We start from the raw sequence: 24,425 nt of genomic DNA, 5'->3' as shown, positions 1-24,425 counted from the left end.
TTCGCAAGACGAAAAAACCGCTAGACGAAGAGACTCGCGGAACGGATTAATTTCGTCTTGCGAGGCACCACTGTATATCATAGAGGAACACGTCAACTGACTCCATTGAAAGCCATTGTGTTAGAGGTAACACCAGGCGACAAGAGCTTTGCTTGCGATGGTTGATTCCTTCAACTGAGGTTGCAGCTGCCAAGGACTGAAATACGCTTGTGTGAACTGACTTCAAGAGAGGGGACAATGCAGCACATTAAAACGAAGAAGAAAAATAGGGTACCAAATGCAAAAGAAGCCCAGTCTTTGGCATGCTCCACAGCTGTCTTGTAGCCACCAAGATTTTCTCTGAGAACAGATCCTGTATAACATAAAAATGGAGCACACAGGTCACCCATCAGCTGCAGGGTGGGCCTGGCTTCCTCCTAGCTTTGAAGCTGAATTGGCAGGTGTACCAATTATTGAATTAGAACAGTAGGTGGTCTATTAGATTTGTGCTTTTCTCCATGCTTCACACAGACACAAAGTTTTAATTCCAAAATTAGTCCAGGGATATTGGGGGAGGTGCCAGGGAAGCAGATTTCTTGACAACATCTATTGGAATATTCTATAAAAAACTTGTAAATGGCCTTGAACAAGTTGCTAGGCAATGGAAATTTCCCCCAGCAACAGGTGTCCTTATCAGGGCATGCGATCCACTAAGTCTGGGCCAGCGTAAATGAGTATGTGAACGAGCCAGCATTAGATCTCTGGCCAGATGGCTAAAAAGAGAAAAAGAATATGTTTCTTCATTTGTTTTTATTTTATTATTAGTGACCAGTGTAAAGTTTTGTACATAATAAAGACCCTGAGAAACAAAACCAAATGGTGTTTATTCCTGTAATGGGAATTTCACTAAGAGATAGCTGGAATGCTGCTGCTGCTGCTGCTTTAAAGAAGTAAAAGATGCAGGAAAACATTTCTGTAAAAAGAACTCTGCTACAGAAAGGAAAGAAAACCCAAGAGTTTTCTTTTTCTGCTCATGACCCAGCCATTCAACAACGTGCGCAGCTAGTTTTTGTATCAAAGCTATAATTCCCCCCCCCCCAAATTTAGACCTGGAAAGGGATCATGTGCTCAGATAGAATGCAAAGGTGCTTTTAGAGTGCTCTAAAAATGTTAGGAGCATCCTTTTGTGCCCTTAGGTAAAGGTAAAGGGACCCCTGACCATTAGGTCCAGTCGTGACCGACTCTGGGGTTGCGGCGCTCATCTCACTTTATTGGCCGAGGGAGCCGGCGTACAGCTTCCGGGTCATGTGGCCAGCATGACTAAGCCGCTTCTGGCGAACCAGAGCAGCACACAGAAATGCCATTTACCTTCCCGCCGGAGCGGTACCTATTTACTTGCACTTTGACGTGCTTTCGAACTGCTAGGTGGGCAGGAGTTGGGACCGAGCAACGGGAGCTCACCCCGTCAGTCACGTGCCCTTATTGTCCTGCAAACACACATTTCAAGAGGGCAGTCCCAGTTGCTCTGAAGGCCAAACTTTATGTGATGTTAACGGCTTGCGTTCTGGGGGTTGAGGACGCAAGAGAAGCTTCAGCCCAATGCCTCAACAAGCGCCACATCTTTTCCACCCTATCTTGGGTTGTTTCCTCCAGCAACAGCAGAAAGAAGTCATCTATCAGTTCCGCAAAGGGAGCCTCAATCTGCTCTTCTCCACCAGCGTGGCTGAAGAGGGGCTGGACATCCCCGAGTGTAATATCGTCGTCCGCTATGGACTGATGACGAATGAGATTGCCATGATGCAGGTTAGTCAGCACTACTCTTGGGGGGAACTTCACTCTTGACCTCTGCCATGGGGAGCCTTACAGTGCTCAGTATATCCTGGGAGGACATGCTACAGAGGCCCAAACCCTGGTTCTTTTATTCCAGGCCCTGGGTCTCCTGCTTCCTTTTAGTTGCTTTTTTATACTCATCACCGTAAAAAAATCAACCTTTGTTATAGGGCAGCTGGGCACACCGCAGAGTGCAGTGCCAGTGAGACCCCTGTCATCCGCCCTCTTCATTTGTCCATATACAGATAAACTCTTATATGGGACAATTTATATCGGGGCGGGGGACTGTGCCCCAAGTCCTTTAAGTAACCAGCAATTCCCCAATATAATATGGCTATCCAGCATCACAGAGGACAATGTGGTTATAATGGGAAATGATGGATGAGTGGACCACGTGGCTATACCTTGTTTGCCTCTACATTGTTCCATCCTTATTTCAGACAACACAATATATTGATATACTGTGATGTTAGCTGGTGATATATCGTGATGTTGAAAGCTGGATATCGCCCAGCCCTACCTAAGGGGACAGGCAAAAGAGGAGCAGCTGGGCTGGATTTCTAGGGAAGGACGCAAGCACTCTTATTGTCACCTTTTCAGGCCAGGGGACGTGCCCGTGCCCCGGACAGCACCTGCTGTGTTTTGGCCAAGGCCAACAGCAAGGAAGTCGCCCGTGAGAAGCTCAATGAGACCCTGGAGGTCCTGATGGAGAAAGCGATTGTGTGGGTGCAGCAGCTGCAGCTGCAACAGCCTCAACGAGAATACCGCCTAAAGGTAAAAGGACGTTTTTGGGAAAGGGTGTAGCCGGTGGATGCACAGAGCTGATAGAAGCAAGGGTGGAGGAAGCCATCGGTAAAGGAGTAAAACCATGCATTTTTTGGGGGGTGGACTTTTTTGGGAGGTGGGGAGAGAATAACACACTTTGAGGCAAGTAATACCTGCAGGAAAATCACATGGTTCAGCTCTTCCTGGACTATCTCTTCAGAATGTGGAGGGGGAGATGCACTTCTGAATGCTCTCTCATGTATAAACATTAAAAAATACCTGGAGAAACCAGTGTAGCTAGAGGGGGTTGGTGCTTTTTCAACTCAAGGCCCACATTCCCTAATTGGGAACCTTTGGAGCGCCATATACCAGTGAGGGGGATGGTGAGGCTGGGGGCAACACAGGGCAGACATGACTCTTATTTATCTATACAGTGGTACCTCTGGTTGTGAACGGGATCCGTTCCGGAGGCCCGTTCACAACATGAATAGAACACAACCCGCAGCGACGCGTCTGCACATGCGCAGATTGCGATTTGCCACTTTTGCGCATGCGCGAGCGGCAAAACCTGGAAGTAACCCTTTCCAGTACTTCCAGGTTGCCGCGGGACGCAACCTGAAGCAAACGTAACATGATATATGACTGTATATAGTAATTCCATTCCTGACATACAAAAGTCACGAGGTCAATGCGTGCTCATTCACACTCACACCCCTTTCCGTTTGGGCAAGCGAGACACTACCAGAGTTCAGGGACACTTGGGAGATGCCAGCTGAGGTGGGTGCACGCTCTGCCTTCCCCCACCAGCATATGGGGTGGAGGAGTGTAGCGGGGGGGGGGAGGGAGAGCGAGGCTCAGCACATGACTGAGAACAGCTGGCCTTGAGGGTTGAAAGCAGTAGGATAAACAAGGCAAGTCAGTAATTTACTTAGAAATTAACTCCTAGAATAGAGGAATAGAGGAACAGAATTGTAAGGGTTCTGCAATCAGAATAATTGATCAAAAGATGTTCCTGTGGGCATATAGGACTCACCAGAACCCCTCAGTGAATGATAGATGGTTAAAGAGCTCTGAGGGCACAATGAGCCTAAGCAAAACCCTTATGACTGAAGGGAAAACAGTGAGTCATCTTGCAGACATGTTCCTGCAAAAACATTCAAGTAAGGTATGGAGCAGGCCTGGGAACGGGTGTGGCCTTGGAAAAATCCCAAGGGCTGGCTAGAGAGGGCTGCATTTGGCCCCTGCGCCTGAGTGTCCAACTAGGTCTAAGGAGACCCAGTTTCTAATCCTCTCCCCCCCATGAAGCTCATTGGGTAGCCTTGGGCTACTCTAACCTAACAGGGTTGTGAGGATAAAAGGGTGGAGGGAACCAAGCTCTTTGGAGGAGATAGGGATATAAAACTAGTCCATTAGGGAGAAAGTTAGGTTAGGAACCTTCTTTCCAAAGCTCTGGGCTTTCCTTGAACAGGAAGTTGTGCTGTTCGTTTTTAATTAGGGGGCATTCTGAAGTGGTACAGCCCTGCAAGACCTTCAACATCCTGAATATGTAGCTGTGCTATGGGGAAAAGATGTTATTGCTCATTTAAGGCACACAGAGGGCTGTTGCAATTTTCATTTGTGACAGTCCTAGGAAGGGAGGAAATTGCTCCCGTTTTGTATAGGGGAAATAGTGGCTAGCCATTACTTTCTCCAGATATTTCAGGAACAGTTAAGCTGAAGAAGATGTGAAACATGAAATGCTATTCGTTGGACCATGTTGTGTCTGAATAATTAAGCTATATAACACTGAAAGAAAGTAGGCTAAAACTTAAGCAATGATTTGCTGTGCAGCTATTTTACATTTTCAGTGGGTAGAATAGAAGAAGCATCGATGGGAGTGCATTGGGAGAGGAATGCTCTCCAGCCTTGCAAACCTGAAGAAATGGAGGGTGGTGGGAGGAGATTTTAGAATGAATTTTTTAGAACCAGATTCTCTGGCTACTTCTCACCTGCAGGCTCTCCCGGCTCAGACCCAATTAGCTAACTCCCTTTGTCCCTCCTAGATCGAAAAGCTTCAGCGTGATGCTGTTGTCGGCCGCAGGGTGCGGGATGCTGAACGTGAGCAACAACGCCGCCTGCACAATCCAGACTCTGTGTGTTTCTACTGCATCAACTGCAATGTGGCAGCCTGCTATGCCAGCGACCTGCGCCTAATAGAGAATATGCACCGCATAAACATCAACCCCGACTTCAGGTGAGTAAAGGTAAGAAGACCAGAAGCTTTCAGAATCTCCATTCTGCTCGCCTCATCCGAACAGGAAGCAACAGGGGAGACAACCCAGAGTGTGGCTGTTGCTCTGCCAACTTTGGCTGAGGTTGAACCAACGTTTTTCTAAGTCAGAGCTGCCCCAACCAACTTATGCTTGTTCACAGAATGGAAGGGAAAGGGACTTTGTCCTCCTCCTCAGTATTTTTGAATAAAAAGAAGGGCCTCAGATGATCCGGGCACAGTTCTAAGAATATGCACAATATATGCCTAGATCATACCAAAAGGCCATCTGTCACCAGATGTTGTTGGACTACAGCTTCCATCATCTCTGACAATTGGCTTTGCTGGGTCTTGTGACTCCAGGAACATCTGGAGTGCCACAGATTGGCCATCCCGGTGGAAGGCACTATGCATGCTGATGAGAAACTATAAATACTGCTGCTGCTTGAGTTGAGGATCAGTCAAGAGCGTTGCAATGCAGCAGTAAAGTCTTAGCCTGCAAAGGGCTTTGTACTGTTTCAATGAAACTGTAACAGTAAGAGAATGAGAAGTGCTCTGGGGATGCAAACCTCTTTGAGGTCACCTGTGACAAAAAGTGGTATCTAAACACAGTAAACAATCCAGCATCTTTTTTTAACTGCAGCCAAACACAAGCAGGGCATAGATTAGAGCCTTCCCTTTTGTTTCCACCTGGAATTTAATTTTTAAAAGGGATACTGCTACTAAACATGGAAATTCAGTTTTGTTATTATGGCTGCTACCTATTCATAGACCTTTCTGCCTTGTAGTTGCACAGTTTTTTTTGTTGTTTTTTTAACACCTTCTAGGTAGTCAAAAGCCATTTCCTGTAGCAAACTCCATAAAGTGAAGTTACAGATAGGTAGCCGTGTTGGTCTGCCATAGTCAAAACAAAATTAATTAATTAATTAAATAAAAATAAATAAATAAAAAAATTCCTTCCAGTAGCACCTTAAAGACCAACTAAGTTAGTTCTTGGTATGAGCTTTTGTGTGCATGTTCTGAAGAAGTGTGCATGCACACGAAAGCTCATACCAAGAACTAACTTAGTTGGTCTTTAAGGTGCTACTGGAAGGAATTTTTTTATTTTGTTTTGTCCATAAAGTGAAGAATGCCTTTCAAAAAAATAATTGAACCTGTTAGATATGTAAAGTTTTATGTAGTTGTGCATAGGAGTGGGCACCTGAATGGAAATGCTTTTGTATATGTAATGCTTACGGCATGTGGTGCAGTATTTACAACAGAACAAAAAGGAGGCTCTCTGAAAATGACCCTCAAACACATTACCTAGGTTGGTATCTAGGTTGCAACAGATTTGTGTATTCAGCTGGTCTCTCAAGCAAGAAATTAAGTAACCAGTTTGTTGTTGTTCCCTATTTAGTCTGTACTACAGAGCATCACATAGCCATGTGATGATTCCTCGCGAGTTTAGGGACTGGAAGCCAGGCAGCTCCATCAGCTGCAGTAATTGTGGGCAGGTAAGTGCAACCAGGGCTTAGGCATTGCTGCCGTAGGGTGCATTTTTGTTAATTCGCCTACTTTTGGGACTTTTTGTTGTATTTGAGGAGAGAGAATGGGTGGCTAGGTAAAGGATTGTAAGATTTGAGACAAAGGATACGACCAGTCTCATAGCCACTAGATTCATTCTTGTGACAACAACCACCTTCAGCCAGTTTTTAAAACTTCCAAGGTCTGGAAACTTGGACATGTCAGTAAGAGATGCCAGATTCCATATTTGAACATGTAGCCATGTAGATTCCTTGATCTCCCTAAGGTTTAAATCCCTTTCATGGGAATCTGTAATTAGTCTAGGGAGTAGGTACTCTACAGAAGAGGTCTTGGGAGCAAGGGGCAAGGGTGTATGAAGCCTGGCAGTAGGCTACACGTTTCACCATTAATTATGGGTTCTAGCCCCAAGGGAATTGTGCTCACTCTGCTTCCTGCTCTTCACATTACTTCTGTCCAACTGGGCGTGAGGAAACCTGTCGTGTAGCTGAGTCTTCTAACTGGTCCTTGGAGCTAGAATAGAAGGCAGAACATGCATTACAGATCAGTAGGCAAGTGCCAAGAACCCAATCAGCCAAGCTCCAGCAATTAAACCTTTGCAAAATATTTGCAAATATTAGTTGGGCGCAGCTGAAAGTGAAAGATGCAAAAGAGGACAAGTTGCATGACCACCTGCTGGAATTCCCTCATACAGTCAAGCTTGCTGAAATCAATTAGCCTCAGGGTGTTTAACTACATTGGATTAGGGAGCTGAACTACATATCTGAACGGCTGTTTAATAATAATAATAATAATAATAATAATAATAAAAATAAAAATAAAAATAAAAATAAAAATAAAAATAATAATAATAATAATAATATTTATACCCCAGCAAAATATTAAAATACAGTAATGCACCAAACATTAAAAGCTTCCCTAAACAGGGCTGCCTTCAGATGTCTTCTAAAAGTCTGGTAAATGTTGTTCTCTTTGACATCTGGTGGGAGGGCATTCCACAGGGCGGACGCCACAACTGAGAAGGCCCTCTGCCTGGTTCCCTGTAACTTGGCTTCTCACAGTGAGCGAACCGCCAGAAGGCCCTCGCCTCTGGACCTCAGTGTCCGGGTAGAACAATGGGGGTGGAGACGCTCCTTCAGGTATACTGGAGCGAGGCCACTTCATAAATTCAGTATTCTATCAGACAAAACAAAATGCATCCCTTTCTCCCTAGAGATTATTGGCTTGATTATGGTGTACTGTAGGGTTCTTTCCTAATTGATTAGTCTTAAAATTCCTAGGTGAAAATGGTTTTGGGTTTTGTCTACTTTTGGCATGGGCTAATGCTTTCCCCAACTAAGTGTGGTGGCCCCCTTTTGAAACCTGGGTGGGCCTTGCCAATAACTTAACCGACCTGCTTTTTCTCCATACAGGAATGGGGCATGGAAATGATCTACCGGGAAGTCAAACTTCCCATGCTTGCCATCAAGCATTTTGTGGTGGAAACTCCAGACGGCCGAAGGACCTACAAGCAGTGGAGCAAAGTGACCTTTGACATCAAAGAGTTTGACTATTTTGAATACTGTACTACTAATGCCTTGCTAGACAGCTAAGACATGGAGGGAAAGTGAAAAATGAACTAGTGCCCTCTAATATACCCAGTGTTTTGCATCCATAGGACATAATGTCAATAACCATAATGTCATAATGTCAAATCAATGCATAATGCCTTTGGGAAAACACCAGAGGCTGGAAGATGAAAGTTGGGGAAATTCTCAGGAACATTTCATGAAAAAGCACAGGTGATTAGGGTGGGAAGAGAAACTTCACGGCCACTAACAAGTCTTATCTACCTGAAACGGCTGTCTGGTTCTCTAAAACAAGAGGCTGGTCAGGGAAAATGCCTTATATGAGTGATGTCAAACTTGCAATTAAAATATATATTTTAGGGAGGGCTGGATTCTATGAAGGAAGTGTGCCTGTCTGTAGGATGTGTTTGTGTGTCTTGCTGTAAAATATTCCACATCCCTCATGCAGTCTGGTGTATAGTGTCACTCTATCAACTACTGCTTGTTGTTTTTTTTAATTGGATCTTGCAGTGGCTGATCTATAACCTGGAAGCCCACTAGATTTGTAATTCTACTATGATATAGTCTATAAAATAAACAATATTAACCTACACTATGTAGAACGTGTCATTTTATTCCCCTATCTATTCCTTAAGTGTGTTATCCTTGCTTTATAAATCACCTGCATTTAATTCCTCAACATTACCAACAAGACTGACCAAACTGGTGATGACAAAAGAATTTTAAGCCTAGTATAACTACACAGAGAAATGCACAAGAGCACTGAAATCACAGAGAATAATTACTGATTTAATGATGCTTTTAATTTACAGGATACAAATTTTTAAAGTTTTCAACAAGAATTAAAGTGCGCAATTTTACAGTATTCCAGCTCCGACCATTATGGACCAAATATACATATGTTACAGAAATATATACACATATCTGCAAGTATTTTACATTCATGTACATTTTAACGATAACCACTCTCACAATCTTAAATGTTGCTTTTTCTTTTTGCATTTTATTTATGGTAGAGCAAAAAAACAAAGACGTATACCCTTTGAGATTTTACAATTTTTACAGCTTGTTCATCTGATACTATCAACTAAGACTTACCCCTGCTTCCACACAAGAATCATTCGTGACATATTCCATATATTTCAGCTGTGTGACACTCTGAAGACTGTTGTGCAGTTGGTTGTTTTGTTTTTTTGCCGATTTCCCTCATGCCCTGCCTGCTTGTAACATTTTCCACCTTCTAAACTTCTTGAGACCAAGAGCAGGTGAGCTTCTATGCATTTTTATGTGGAACACTGGCTGGTATGTTGCATTTGTCGCAGAAAGGGAAATAAGTTTCCCCTTCTTCCTAGAAAAAGGATTTAGATCTCTCATGAGATCTATTCCTTTTCTTTAATTTTTTAATTTAAAATATATTTATGCATTTGCAAGGAGTAACTCCAGACTGAGTAATACTGGAATTACATGTCCGGGGGGGGGGTGTTTTTTATATATAAAACAGAACTCTTCTACTTCAGTAGAAAAATCTTGGGGGAAATCAAATCTACATTCACTTTGAGAAAACGGGAAATAACAAAGTAGCCCTCAAACTGGAACATTATTTAATTTTTTCTCTTTAATGCATTTACACAATGGGTACCTCCCAATTAGATTTTAAATTGTTTACAGTGTACTTTGAGTGTAAAATATTGTGGAAACCAAGCCATCCCATAAATAAGATGTGCAAATTATAAAATTGGTTACCTTTTGTTAAACTGGATGAAGAAAGCTTTGAGTAGGGACTGAACTGTCATCAAGAGTTATTTTGCATGGATGAGAACATTCTAGTTTGCCCAGCAAAATTCTATCAAGAAAGAAACACATTTCTTCTTAAAAGATGGTGCTTAAATCCAGGGAAGAGGAGATAACTAACCTATGGGGGGGATATAATTTACATGACTTGTGCTTAAACTGATCATCTCCTTTCCCGTTTAATTTTGCTATGGTTGCTTACATCAGTGCTTCTCAAACTTTCTCATGATGTGCCAGGAGTTGGTACCATATTGGGTACCTGAAGCATCCCACCCATCCTGGGCTGTGGTGGAGTCACCACAGACCAGCAGCCGATGGCTCCTGAACTGGACCGTCACTGAGTAGCACTGGCTTACATGAATGAAAGCAAGACAATCGTCACCATGGATTTTGTTTGTGCTCCTCAGTGACATAAACTGTAGACACCATCTAGAACCTTAATCCTATTATCCATCACGTTAGCATTGTGGCAGAGGATGGTTACATCATTTTTCAGCAATGCAAAGATTACACCAATAAGGGACTTTTCATTTCAGGTGTGAAAGAATATGTGAAGTGCTAAAGCATGAACTCTTGAGGATGTTTGCTCCAAGGAGCTCTGATTGATCCTGGCTCACTGACCTGCTTTTGAACACTGTACAAACAAGTGGCAAAAATGTACACTGCTGCTTTTCATGTACAGAAGCGAGTGCATGCTAAATATCTGTACAAACTTATACTGCCCACAGCATGCCCTAAAATTAATGCAAGTCTTTCTAAATGACAGGATCCACTGTCCTGTGGGTACATGCGGTTCCTACTGTAAACCCTGGCTGAGGCAATGGGCAATGATTTATTTGACAATCATAATAGCCCCACATGCAAAAAGAGCTGCTTTCTACCTTATGTTTGCACTGTGGCAAGAAAGCTCGTGTGTGCAAGCTTCCCCTCTCAGTTTAACCAACAGGGCAGCTCCATGTACACACCCCTTTGCACATGTTTTTCTTCTTCTTCTCTTAATGACATTTTTTAATGCAACAAAATATTTTTGGGAAGAGGGTGGCACCAGCCAGTCAGCACTGTGCACATCTGGCATTTGCTGAAACCAGCAGAAAATTTCCCCTCAGCTCAACATGCTCTGAGAAGGAAGCAACGATTGTGCTTCCACACTGCTAACTCCTCTTTTCATGAACAATGTTTACATAGCCCTAGATTTACGAGTGCACTAATCTATAATCATTTGGAAAATACAATGGAGAAAAGTGTTCCTTTTTTATGCCTTCAGGAAAAAAGCAGTTCACGGTTGTGAACCAATACAGTGGTGTCTCGCAAGACGAAAAGAATCCGTTCCGCGAGTCTCTTTGTCTAGCGGTTTTTTCGTCTTGCGAAGCAACCCTATTAGCGGCTTAGCGGATTAGCGCTATTAGCGGCTATTAGCGGCTTAGAAAAAGGGGGGGAAAGCGAAAAAAAATCGCAAGACGTTTTTGTCTTGCGAAGCAAGCCCATAGGGAAATTCGTCTTGCGAAGCGCCTCAAAAACGGAAAACCCTTTCATCTAGCGGGTTTTTCGTCTTGCGAGGCATTCGTCTTGCGGGGCACCACTGTACACCAGTTACTTGCCCTGGGACACTCTTAGCACGATGAGCCTTGAGTTAGTCGGGAAAAATGAAGGACTGCAAGAAAAGGGAAAAAGCCACTCCACAACAATTGATTTGCACCTGCACCTACAAAATGCCACTGAAGATGGATAAATGCTTTAGAGTTAAAGACTAAGAAGTCAATAGAGCTAAAGGTATCAAGATGGCACAGCGCTACAGACTTCTTTCATTATTCAAGTATATTTACATCCAGCAACAATAAAAACAATAGTACACTTAGTCAAAGTACAACTGATAATTACATTTGGTATACCCATGCTTTATCAAACTACTTTAGTTTTTCCTATCACTGAAGCCATTTCCAGTGACCCAACCAAATTTCACTGTCCCACTGAAAGCAGAGAGACTTACGTTTACTAACTTTGGCAAGATTATGGCCAATATTCCACACACCCCAAATATGTCAAATTACAGCCAGCTGTAGATTCAAATCTAGCAAAGAAAAAAAAGGGGGGGGGTTAAGCCAATAAATTTGCAAGTCCCAAATTCATTCTCAACTGAGCAATTACAAAATTACTGTATTTAAAAATCAACTTGTATCAGAATGCAAGAACGTTTAAATAAGGCAGCAAAGACACTAGCACATAGTATTTCTACACTGTAAGTTTACCTTGCTTATATTGGCAAAGAAAATGTTCAGTTAAAAAAACAACATTTGACACACAAACATTGTTTTGGGGTGGCTTAATGTGGCAATGTGGATATTCCAAGTGGTCAGTCCTTTTGTGCACTACAGTTCATGGAATTTATTCTCTGATGCAGCAGTGGGTGGGTGGGTTTCTCGTCACTACCAACCCCATGAGGGTCATCCACCAAACACCAGGGTAACATTATGGTTTGAACTGGCAGGCATTTTTAAGCCAAGTGATTCACTGGCAACCTAAGTGCTGCTCAAGTGGTCAAGCAAGAGAATCATATGAAACACCATCAATGGATCGGTGCAGAAGGAGCACCAGGTCCTTGCTAACCACACTTAGCGAACGGGGATCCAGCTTCAGCAATGCATGCTTGGTCTCTGTCACTTCTACCTGCAGCAAGTTTTCCTTCTTCGGCATAGTTGAGAAGCTCATTGTCATTAACCACAGACGGTTATGGTTTTCCTTCATCTAGCATCAGAAGTAATTGGTAATAGCACAAGGACATGCAGACTGGGCTACAAAAGCTGCCCCTCTCTCTCTCTCTACTGAAGCAATTACTTAAATTGGGTTGCAAAGTGTGTACATAAACATAAACACAAAAACACACACTCCTTCGTTACTGCATCAAGCTACATGCTAACTCCAAACAGAACCAGTCAAACAGACAGTCAGTAAAATAAAAAAGGAAATGGGGTAACAGTTAAAAGGCCAATACAACATGAAAATTAAGAGGACTGAACACAAATTCCAGTATTTTCCAACGACACACAGAAGTTCTGCTTAGAATGAGATACAGCTTGAAAATGTTAACTAAAAAGGCAGAATTTTTGTTACCCACATGTGGGATGGCCTTGGGAGAAAACAAATTAAAAGGGCCACTTCTTTGTCCTAGAAATAAAAATGTACCTTAAAAGGTTTTGGAGCCAGAATAGGGTAAGGAAATCAGACTATATATCTTATTTACCTCATCTTTATTACAAAGTAGTCATTAGCTGTGCTTTACGCAGGAGTCTTAAGGACCCCAGCTTGAACATCGAAGTAAATCTCATTTCTTTCCATGGAACTTTGCTTCTATGCAAATGTGCTTAGGATATTTAATAGGAAGTGCTCTTTAAGTGCTAGATAGGGGCTATTTATTATTATTATTATTATTATTATTATTATTATTATTATTATTATCATTGATGCTTTCCTTCCCCGCAAGGTTTGCACTACACACCTGCAAACTGGGAGGGGAAAGATGAAGGAAATCTGACATTACCTGTGTGCTTGTTTTCCATCCTCCAGCCCCCTCATCTCAAACATTATAGGGATAATTACAGCCCATTTTTATTCCTTTCCAACCCATATAGCATACCATGTGATCAACTATAAATGGTTACTAGCCCTGGTACAAAAAGTGTGCTTTCAAACAAGGTTCCCAGAACCAAAACCACCATATTCCTATTCACCAGGGAAGGAACATAAGGCCTCTTTCTGAAAATCAACTGCCCATAATTTCATTGTAGTAGAAGTGTAATAGTTGGTTTTCCATTTTTAAAAAAACCCCAACGTTTAGGATAACTGCATGTACACAAAAAGGTTCACAGTCAATGATTAACTCTGTGCTGAGAGCCACATCAGAAATATACAATGAGTTAGAAGATTTTGTACCCAACACGCTTATTTTAGGCCTGCTTTGCATATTACACCTTTCCTACCATTAAATATTTCAAATGGGTTTGGGGAATAAAGATAAAGCCTGATTGTAGAGTGTCACACATGAAAAACAAAAAATGCACATTTTGTTGTGCATGCACATGTGCAATTGCCACATAGGGCAACTTATGCCTTGATGCATTCTTTTTCCTTGTTGGCACAACGTGATTGTGAGTAATTAACACAATTTTATGGTAAGAAGCAATGGACATTCTGTATACCAGATGACATCTGGCAGCACTTACTATGTGGTAGTTACAACAACAACAACCCTGCCCTCAAGGATGAAAAGTAAATAGTCTGTTCAAAGTCTAAAATGAAGAGGAAAGATCTGAATTTATGAAAAGGGAAGAGTCCACTCAAAACTGTCCCTGAAATTAAATCCAACCTAAACAAAGGTGGATGCTGCATTACTCAAGAGATTCTGCGTCAGGGTGAATGAATGGAGAGATCTCTCCAATCAGTTGGCAAAGGAATCTGGCACATCTCTGTGGATAGGAAGCATTTCCCAGCAGGAGCAATATGGTAAGTTCCAATGAAGACAAGGCAAAGTACTGGAAAATAATTCATTTTCTTTCTTTTGCATTTAGCATTTTTTTACTATTTTTAAAAGACACCTCAGCAGCAACATCAGCTAAAAAACCCCAGGAGTTTCAAAAGGAACCTCAGGCCTACGGTAGAGGATTAAGATTGAATCAAGGCTCATCCCTAATCTAGTAAGATCACTATTGCTCTAATAAAGAGCCCAGTGCTTCCTCTGGATTCCCAATTTTACTTTTCTCTCTAAAAACCACAAGGTTCTTTCCATCATAGGCATGTTTACTTTTGTACTACATGCAGAAATGCAGACAGAAATCGTCTGCATAGAAACATTAGGAAGAAGGCAGAATGCACAACCAGTGCAGGTCTATTCATTCACCAGAATATTACTGAATGAGTCTAGAAAAGGATCTGGTTTGTTGGCTCAGATTGGCAGTACAGCAAACTGACTGTCACCTTGAGCATTCTGTTAGCTCCTTTATCTAGTTATTGGTGAAGCAAGCCCATCCGGAAGGCATTGGGTGGGCACTAATATTTCAATTCCACTGGTATTTCGGAAAGAGTGCTTTGCATATTTAATACTTAGCAAAAGTGAGCAAAGCATGAAAGAAGTATTTAAAATGGGATATATAAAACATCTCTTCAGACCTTCGTATTTTTAACATGAAGGCTTGAAGACAGTTTCCCTGCAATCAGAAGCCTGTCTTGTTGGGGTCATCTATCATACAGAGATTTCAAAGCAGTTTCAACAGAATATACTTAGCATTCTCCTCAAACCTTCCTGCTAAATGCATGAATGCCTGAAGAGCCATCGCAGCCAAGGACTATTCTCCTGCCTCCTGCCCATGGTTAAGCCTTTGCGTTCAGGTAAATGCCTGACTATGCCTTTAGTCTCTTACAATTGTGGCTATTTAGCAGAGAAATATAAAAACTGGTGTCTTCCCCCTGGCCAGGTAGATTTGAACTTAAGTAACTGAACACAGACCAATCCGGAGGTGCAAGATAAAATTAGCAAGTTACAACAAAACTGTTACTGTCATTATTGGCTCAATACTGCAAAACGTAATGAAGATATAATTCCCTAAGAATCCTTTTATGCACTAAGTAAGGTCCAGGTATTCAGGTTTGTTTGTTTTTAAAAAAGCCATACCCCCTACAAAATCAGATTTCATGTCTATTATGTTATACAATACAGTGTGTAATATTCCATGCAAACAGTGGGTGCAATCACATATTGCAATGGCAGATCTGCCACCCACTCTATAAGTGGGTATGAGTAATATAATACAGTTAATACAGTAGTAATAACTGTTGCAACATGTGCATGGTTAGTGAGAGTTATAACAGCTAAATTCAAATGTGTCAAATCATAGTTTGTGTCAACCGTAATTTAGAATCCAAAGCACAATTTGAGTTTCCAAATCTACAGGAAACCATGGTTTAGGGAAACTTGCAGGCTTTCATATTTTCTGCTCAGCACTGCTGTCTCAATGTGGTTGCCTCTGACTTTTAACTATGATTTGTCAACTACAGTTTGCACAAGGCATGGCTTGATGGTGTTTTTTGCTGTCTCAAATCATGGCTTGTCAATTCAGACATCCTCCTAAGCTATGTATGTTTAATATTTCTTAATCACGATTTTATGTGATGTCTAGATTGATTGATGATAATATTAAGGTCCGGGTGTTAGTGACCAACTATAAAGGCATAATACATGATCACAAGTGATCATTTAAGACCAGACTGTTATTTAATGAAGCACTTGCTGTAATTTTAAAAAGGTAGCACCACCTTCTAAAGGTTAACAGGCACAGGACTGAGTAGAGGAATTATTATGTTTTTCAAAACACAGCCAGGACTTGCACATCTATTACATGCCATTTGACTTACTACTGCTTTTTAAGCTCTACGTTTATGTATAAAAATATCAATGCCATCAGATATAAACAAGTAACTAGCTGTTTTTAATTTAGAATCCTCTGCTTAAATTTTCAGGAGGATGCATGCTTTATAAATCATAGGCAAACAGCATGAACCTAGTATCATGAGGTCAAATCAAAATTAAGTATATTACATTTTTCTCTCTAATAGCATACCCTGCAAATCTTATATATTGTACTTGTTTAATAATTTTTAAAATGGAAAAAAGAATGAGGGTTTTTAATAGACAATTTAGAAATTTTAGATACTCTGGGTATTGTTCTTTTCTCAAACACAAATTGATAGAATATATGTACAAGTCAGTGTAAATAGTGCTAGAATTTAGATACAATAAACCAAACTGTCTTTACATTCTACTACACATCTATTTTGGCAAAAGTGGAGGTATATCTTAAGACACAGCTACAAGTCCTAGAATGCAGCCAAGATATACCAGTACTGACATCAATATGAAACAAGCCATTTCTTTCTGAATAGCATTCATTTCATACGATGCTATTTTCTTGAGAAGAGTGGTATGGTTATATTGGTCACTCTTTGATAGACATTCATTTAATAAAAAGGAAATGTGGAAGGGTACATTAATTTTATTGACACAACATAAATATAAGAAAAAGTTCCCTAAAAAAAAGGATGAACATTGTTTTTCTTTTCCAACATAAAGTGCTAAGAAACGTGGTTGAGCCAGGAAGGCTGGCTTCTTTCTTGCTGATTTCAGAATTAGTGTCAACCAAAGTTTTGAGTGGAGAGAGAGAAAAATACATTACAGACCATCTGCTACATCAAGTTTCAGCTTCCAGTTTTGCAGAGCTTTCATGCTGGTCCTCTAAACTCATCCGCAAATCATTGGGGCAGTCCGGTGTTTCGCCTTTGACGGCCAAATGGATGACCCTCAACCACTTCTGTTTTAGTTCCTCATTGTCCGCAGCAAAGCTGTGCACTGACTTGGACTGAGTCAATTTGAAACTGTGTGGAAGGTCAGCACTTCTTGGAGTGTCATCTACTGTGTAGCCCAGCAAAGGGATGGTAGCTAGCGCTTTTACATCCTAAGCAAACAGAAATAATAACCTTTTAAAAAGCTCTAGTAGGTTTGGTAAGGAGGAGAGTAATCGACAAACCGATTACATAACATCCCCCCCCCAACTTAACCCAAGACGTTCTAAAGGAAATCAGAGTGCAAGACTTCAGCCCCCCTCACATAAACCTCTCACACCAGCAGGGGCAGACAGGTGTTAGGAGGAAAGGAAAAGCTCTATTGTGGTGGCCTTTAGCAAGACAGAAATATGGAGATGGCATATGCACCCGCAGGAGAAGAAAGGTGCAGAAGTGGAGAAATTCTCAACCTACAAGTTGCCTCCTTATCCTCTTATTACCTACCCCTCCACCCCACAATTAATCACAGGATGAGCACTGGGGAAGCAGAATGATGCCATGGTCTCCACAACAATTTATTTCTGTGAAAAACACCTTATTTCTCTGCTGAAGGGAACAGATTAAAAAAATCAGAGGAAGTGGGACAGAGTGCATAGTTGATAATTGCAAAGCTGTTACTGGGAGAAATTGCACCCCACATTTCATGCACCCTATCAGAGGATTTTCTTATCCAACACATTCTCCCTACGTACCTGTGGAGCACCGTACATATATAATACAAGGGCTTCCTGCTTAGGAATCACACACCAAGCCTTCTGCCAAGTCTTAGATTTTTCCAAGTATTGGAGAAAACTACATATCACACTGTTCCCGGATACTTCTGCTGATTCAATCTATAAGCGTGGAAAAGAAATATATTCTTTCAGAGAATTCCAATAGCTTAGTCTAGCTACAGCACAGTTCCTCAGATTATTATAGTTAGAACATAAGATGTTATCCATTTTCTGAGAGTTAAAGTACAGCAAATGTCAGTTGAGTTAAATAGTTAGAAGGAACCAGACAAGATAAATCACAATCCCTGATACTGAATTCACTATTTTGCTCTTTGTCAAAATAACATGGCATGGAAGCAACAAAGTGTTAGGACACAAAACTGATGCTGGGAGAATGGAGTGCTCTTATGTTTCTATAAGTGCCTGATAAAGATGGTGACTAGCTATTCTGACACTGGGTGCCTCATAAAGGACAAAATGGTGAGTTTAAAGAACAGTTGAAACAGGAAAGAATAGAACTGGAAACTTCTGCTGAAGTCTCAAGATCATCTGCCAACCTTGGTTGGTTTTTAGTCAAGAGACCCCACTCTCTGCAAATCTCACTCGAGTACAGACACTTCCCTCTTCTCCCTCTGCCCAAACTTCACCAGCTGTAAATGTCTGTAAGAATCCAGGAACCCTCTAAAATGTGTCATATTCAAAAGGGGGGCGGGAAGTGTGGTCAAGGGATCATGACTTGAGCCAAATCCATCCACCTAAGTCTGTTTTCAAACAAAATGGTCTCCATATGCAGCCTACTTTTAAAATGTATGTATACATATAGCGAGAGACAGATAGACAGAAACAAAATGTGCTTGGTGGCTGAACCACAGAGTTTTCTGGATGCTGCCATAAACTATTGACATAAAAGGCTTTGCAGAAGCAAAGAGATCCAGTACATGACAGAGGCAAAAGCATGTGACTTGGCCTTTTTTTTCATGAATGGCTTGCCACACACAGCAGTTGCCATCCTGATGCAGCTCTAAGCAATCACATCAACGTGGCTGTTCTGTGAAACGATGGCTTTTGACTGTATCTAAACAAACACTGGATATGAATCCTAGTCTCAGGTCCAATCCAAAAGCTCTGTATATTAGTACCATGTAAACCATCCAAGAAAAATGCATCATCTTCCAATGAAAGGTAAGCCAAAGAGCATATTACACACAACACAATAACTCTTTAAATGTCATACCTCCAAGATTCCTTTCTTCTTCTTTTCTTCGCTATCTGTGCATCCTGTTATAATGTGGTAGCAGTCCTTACAAACCTTGTTCAGCTTACCACCATCATACTCAAGATGAGCTTTGTAATCAGAACATTTCCAGCAAACCACCTTAAGAAGAGGAAGAGGAGGAGGGGAATGAATTATTCTGGAATATTATTTTCCCTCTTCCCCATTCATTCTATATGGTGAGATTTTGCCAAACACATGCCTCCTGACATTTCCAAAAATGAAAGTCATCCATACTTGTTCCAAGGAAGAAACCTCCCTGAATTAGCTCTGCCACCCAAATCAATGCTATCCAAGAACCACAAACAATTAATTCAGGCTTAGGTTGTGAGATTACAATGCTTTTGTGATTCCCTCCTCTTCCCCAATAGAATTAAACCTGAGATTCTCATTTTATTTTTATTTTTTTGTTGTTGCATTTATATACCACCTTTTCCTTCTAAGGAATACATGGTTCCCCTCCCCCATTTCATCCTCACAAGAACCCTATGAAGTAGGTGAGGCCAAGAGATGGTGGCTGGCCCAAATGACCCAACCTAGCTAAGGGCTCATTCAGACTTCTGCTTGTCCCGCCACTTTCCCCCAGGGAAATCTGATATTTACTGCTGAATCGGAGCAAACATGCATCAGGTTTACTGTAGATTGACGTCTGCTCCGATTCAGTACTAAACAGAAAACAGGGGCAAATAGGAAACCACACAGACCCGAGCTTCCTAGGCACAGTACGAGCGGAAGTGTGGCCAAGCCGGGTTGTATCCACTACAGACATCCCATTGACACAAGGGCTTCTGCTTGAGCAACAAAACTTCAATAAGCTCTCCTCCCCCAATGCCCCACCACCAAACCTCCTCCATAGGATTGAGGCAAAACCCATAACAAACTGAGGGAGCAAGGAGCAGTTCCACTGCACAAGTGGAAGCCCTTGCACAAATGGGACGACTTCACTGGATATAGCTCAAAGGAAATAAAATTCTCTCAACTAGTAATGGAACCCTAGTCACCCTGACAAAGCTTCAAATTTAAGGTTAGTTGAATTAGTTGAATTAGTTACAGATAGGTAGCCGTGTTGGTCTGCCATAGTCAAAACAAAATAAAAGAAATCCTTCCAGTAGCACCTTAAAGACCAACTAAGTTAGTTCTTGGTATGAGCTTTCGTGTGCATGCAGGTATCTGAAGAAGTGTGCATGCACACGAAAGCTCATACCAAGAACTAACTTAGTTGGTCTTTAAGGTGCTACTGGAAGGAATTTTTTTAGTTGAATTAGGTTAGTTGAATTAGATTATCAGTTGAAAAATCAGGTTAGTTGAATTAGATTATCAGTTGAAAAATCAGATATTAGTGACAGTTTAGAGAATAAAAACAAAGCAAAAACTGTCTTCATCTTAGCTGCATCATCATCTAGGCAGGAAAATAAGACATAAAAATCACCAACTGCTGAAAGAAAAATTTAATGGGAAATTTCCTGAGCTGTCCGCAAAGGGAATCAGTTTGGCTCATACAGTGAAGCCGCCGCCCACATTTTGACCACTGCTCAATGGCTCGCTCAACGGCAACAAAGCAGCATTTAGAAGCCACCAGCAGATGGCGGATCTGAGCAGGTTTTGGGCTGATCCAGCATCTGTTAACCAACTAGTAGACATGGCTTTGTGCTTACATGCCCACATGCTCGGCAATGATGCCTCCTCCTCGTCAGCGCATTGAAGGATTCCTTGCATTTCATGCACATGGTCACTTCATTGTCCCGAATCCATCTTGGTGCTCTCTTCCCAAGCTCAGCCGTCTGAAGGGAGGTGTGGAGAAATTATGAAGTCATTCGCAGCAGCGAAGAAAACAAATCACTTTCTTTCAGTGGGAAAGTAGCAGCACAACACACGCAGTTTGGGAATATACATGTTTCTCGTTTTCTGTACTCCATAAAGTATTGACACTGTATTTTTTCTGCTCTTTGATCTGGTTTTCATAAATGCATTTTATTGATTATACTATGTTACATTATATATGCAAATAACTTTGGTGATTTGTCATATAAGTGAAAAGCAGCATCTCCTGCATAAAACAGAGCACCATGCATCTTGATAGCACAATAAACTATGGTAAGCAGCAGCAGCAGCAACAACAACAGTAATAAACCATATTCTCACATGAGCATCTAACAAGGGTAAAGGACATGCTCATATGGATGCAAATGTGTTTTGTGAATTAATACTAAGAAACCAAGGCTGGATACATATGATGTGTTTATAGTGTATTTGAAGCACATTTTTACACTCAAACAATTCTGGGCACTGCAGTTTGTTAAGGGTTGTTGGAAACTGTACCTCTGTAAGGGACAAACTACAATGTCCAGAATTCTTTGTGGGAAAGAAAGTTGCTTTGAATGTGCTTTAAAGGTACAGCGTGTACGCAGGCCTCAAAGTGGAAACCTAACTGGGACAAAGCTAAGTATGAGACCTCACTTTCAAAAGCCATTCCCAGCATTTTCAGGTGCAATTTTCACATCAGCAGCTTCAGACATACCCTATCAAAACGTTATGGGTGCCCACTTACAGAAACTTCAATAGGTGTGTCCTCATATTCTTTTGCAATAGCAGTTCTGAATGTTTCATTCCTTTGCTGAAAAGCATCTATAGTATTCTGGAGAGCCTGGAATGAATAGCATGGGTCAGAACTACTAAAACTTCAAATCTAACCAATTTAATGACAAAACAAAGGAGGTCACACAGCACGCTTGATTTATAGCTAGCATATTCGTTAATTTTAAAAAGGAATAAGCATTAAAAGTTTTAGTTTAAAGGAAGCACAAAAATAAGGCAGATTCCAAAGCGGCAGCAGTCTTAGGTTGTTGCAGCAAATACAAAATCCTTTCTAACAACTAGCAAACTTATTGTGGCATAATTTTTTTTTAAAAAATCACATTTACCTTTATCCATTCTTCTTTATCTTGTTCAGAACTACAGGAAACAGTTGGGACATAACAGTTAAAAGCAAGTTCAGGAAACATTAATTAGCTAGAGTCAAATCAATTTCTGTTTATTGAAGGCACCTATTACTTTGACTTGCCTACGATGTAAATCTGAACACAGAAGGCTTAAGTGAGAATACTGTACTGAAAATGCCCCATTAAAAGAAAAGCTTGGCATCCTGTATTCAAACGCTGCGCAGGATTATTTCAAATGAAATTTTAATTATGAATCACGATGGCATTATTAGCAGTAGCCTCCTGTCTCTCCCCTCATCCCACAATACATAGTGGTAAGGAAATGTCAAATGATTGCACCCAGTCATAATGTATGTATAGAACACACAAACAGAAACTCTTTCCAAAATTCACAAATCATTCAATTATAATTAGAGGTGGATTTCTCCCATCGTTCATAATTTCCTTCCCTTCACCCTCCAAAAAGTAAAGAGGAAAACATTCCCAAATAAATCATATCTGTGACTCCACACAAATATTTTACTGCCCAATTTGAAGTCTATCTAAAAATAGTTTTGTGAGCCACCCAAAGAACTGATGTCATGGGGCAGCTACATAAACTTACTTAATAAAACAACAACAACATCTAAACACAAAATTGTGCACACTAGGTGTACAAGATGTATAGGAATAGAGAGTTCTAACAAGCAACGGAGGATGACTCCCCCCCCAAAAAAATATTAAAATTGCTGTTAAAATCCATCACCAGGGAAGAAGCTCAGAAGCTTATTTCCCTACTCCTCTGTATCTTTGGAGAGACTGGAGTCATGCAATTCCTTCTACTTACTTAAATCTCTCGTGACGCACTAGCAGTTCTTTTGGGGCATTCTAATGCGCCCTTGCACAATTTGAAAATTATTGCTCCAGTGGTTTCAAATTCCAGCATTAGGAGAGATCTTGCACTCTTATAATCATGGGTATTTCCTGTCTGATTTAAAGCAAAGTAAGATGGATAAGGGACGCGGGTGGTGCTGTGGGTTAAAGCAGAGCCTAGGACTTGCCGATCAGAAGGTCGGCGGTTTGAATCCCCGTGACGGGGTGAGCTCCCGTTGCTCGGTCCCTGCTCCTGCCAACTTAGCAGTTCGAAAGCACGTCAAAGTGCAAGTAGATAATTAGGTACTGCTCCGGCAGGAAGGTAAACGGCGTTTCCGTGCGCTGCTCTGGTTCACCAGTAGCGGCTTAGTCATGCTGGCCACATGACCCGGAAGCTCCCTCGGCCAGTAAAGCGAGATGAGTGCCGCAACCCCAGAGTCGGCCACGACTGGACCTAATGGTCAGGGGTCCCTTTACCTTTACCTTAAGATGGAGAAAGGCAGGGGAGTGTGAAGCCTGCTTCCACTTTTTCTGTTCATATAGATAGGGTAATAGTAGAGCAGGTCAAAACACCTGTTTATGAAGAACAGCTGCAACACAGTCTTTGCAGTTTTTCTTCTTGTACAGTGGTACCTCTAGTTATGAACTCAATTCATTCCGGAGGTCCGTTCTTAACCTGAAACTGTTCTTAACTAGAGGCATGCTTTCCTTAATGGGGCCTCTTGCTGCCGCTGCGCCACTGGCACACGATTTCCGTTCTCATCCTGGGGCAAAGTTCTCAACTTGAGGTAACTCTTCCAGGTTAGCAGAGTTTGCAACCTGAAGTGTTTGTAACCTGAGGCGTTTGTAACTCAAGGTACCATTGTATTATATTGTTTTAAGCCTTGTAAAATGCAGCAAGTTGGGAAAATCTAAGAGGTGGAGCTTTTACTGCTTCTTTTAAGACCCACAATACTGATTTACTGTTTACCTTCTCACATCTGCCTGAAAAAATGTGGCTGATCTTACCAAACACTAAATGAACAATAAAGGAAGTATCTGCATCATGAGCGTAACAGGAAGCAACGTTCTATAATGAAGTGAACCTTACTGATCACCAACATAATTGTGCATTCTAGTGGCAATCAGAAAGCATGCACACAGGCTTTTCTGGTAAAGAAAATCCTCTGGGCAAGCTAAGCTTTGCATCAGAGCTAATGCACATTTTATGGGATGGGGAAGATTAATATTATCACTTATTAATATACTGAATGTGGAGGGAGGGAAAGCTGGCTAGGCTAATGTGATGAACAGACTATCACATTTTCATTCAAGCGCCTCTAAAAACTGGAAGAGATATGCAATGGGATGGACCCTTAATGGGTCTACTCTGAGTATGGCTTGGTTCAATATTTCCATCAGTCTACAAGGGAACATTTTCTCACAGCTGCTTTTCTATCTCCCAAAGTGAGAATATCCTAGATGCCCTTTGATATTCTCAGCACTGGAGACATCAGAGATTATCATCACCCCATAGATGGGACAGTGACCTGAGAGGGGCAGTTTTGCCTTCCCTTA

The 24,425-nt window shown here is 41.4% G+C and overlaps 2 protein-coding genes across 8 annotated transcripts in view; one reads left to right on the top strand and one right to left on the bottom strand.

The window, feature by feature from the left end:
- The window catches only part of DHX58 (DExH-box helicase 58), a 37,498-nt gene extending 28,994 nt beyond the window's left edge, over nt 1-8,504 (top strand). For 2 of the 3 annotated variants that reach the window (XM_079992528.1, XM_079992527.1), the window contains exons 10-14: nt 1,633-1,782; nt 2,410-2,583; nt 4,617-4,807; nt 6,222-6,318; nt 7,759-8,504. In XM_079992528.1, coding sequence (XP_079848654.1) covers nt 1,633-1,782; nt 2,410-2,583; nt 4,617-4,807; nt 6,222-6,318; nt 7,759-7,938 — 792 coding nt within the window. In that variant the 3' untranslated portion in view covers nt 7,939-8,504. Of the gene's footprint in view, nt 1-1,632; nt 1,783-2,409; nt 2,584-4,616; nt 4,818-6,221; nt 6,319-7,758 lie in introns of all 3 variants that reach the window. The other variant, XR_013842791.1, reaches the window with a different exon arrangement.
- A 191-nt stretch (nt 8,505-8,695) lies between these two features.
- FGD4 (FYVE, RhoGEF and PH domain containing 4) overlaps nt 8,696-24,425 on the bottom strand; it is a 108,503-nt gene continuing 92,773 nt past the window's right edge. For 4 of the 5 annotated variants that reach the window (XM_079992364.1, XM_079992362.1, XM_079992363.1 and 1 more), the window contains exons 12-17: nt 21,999-22,029; nt 21,626-21,721; nt 20,733-20,858; nt 19,039-19,179; nt 17,784-17,924; nt 8,696-17,204 (exon numbers count right to left, since the gene is read on the bottom strand). In XM_079992364.1, coding sequence (XP_079848490.1) covers nt 16,941-17,204; nt 17,784-17,924; nt 19,039-19,179; nt 20,733-20,858; nt 21,626-21,721; nt 21,999-22,029 — 799 coding nt within the window. In that variant the 3' untranslated portion in view covers nt 8,696-16,940. The remainder of the gene's footprint in view (nt 17,205-17,783; nt 17,925-19,038; nt 19,180-20,732; nt 20,859-21,625; nt 21,722-21,998; nt 22,030-24,425) is intronic. The other variant, XM_079992360.1, reaches the window with a different exon arrangement.

The sequence above is a fragment of the Podarcis cretensis genome, assembly GCF_951804945.1.
Source record: "Podarcis cretensis genome assembly, chromosome: 10".
NCBI classification, from domain to species: Eukaryota; Metazoa; Chordata; class Lepidosauria; order Squamata; family Lacertidae; genus Podarcis; species Podarcis cretensis.
The sequence above is the reverse complement of the archived record's forward strand: the minus strand, read 5'-3'. Positions and strand labels throughout refer to the sequence as shown.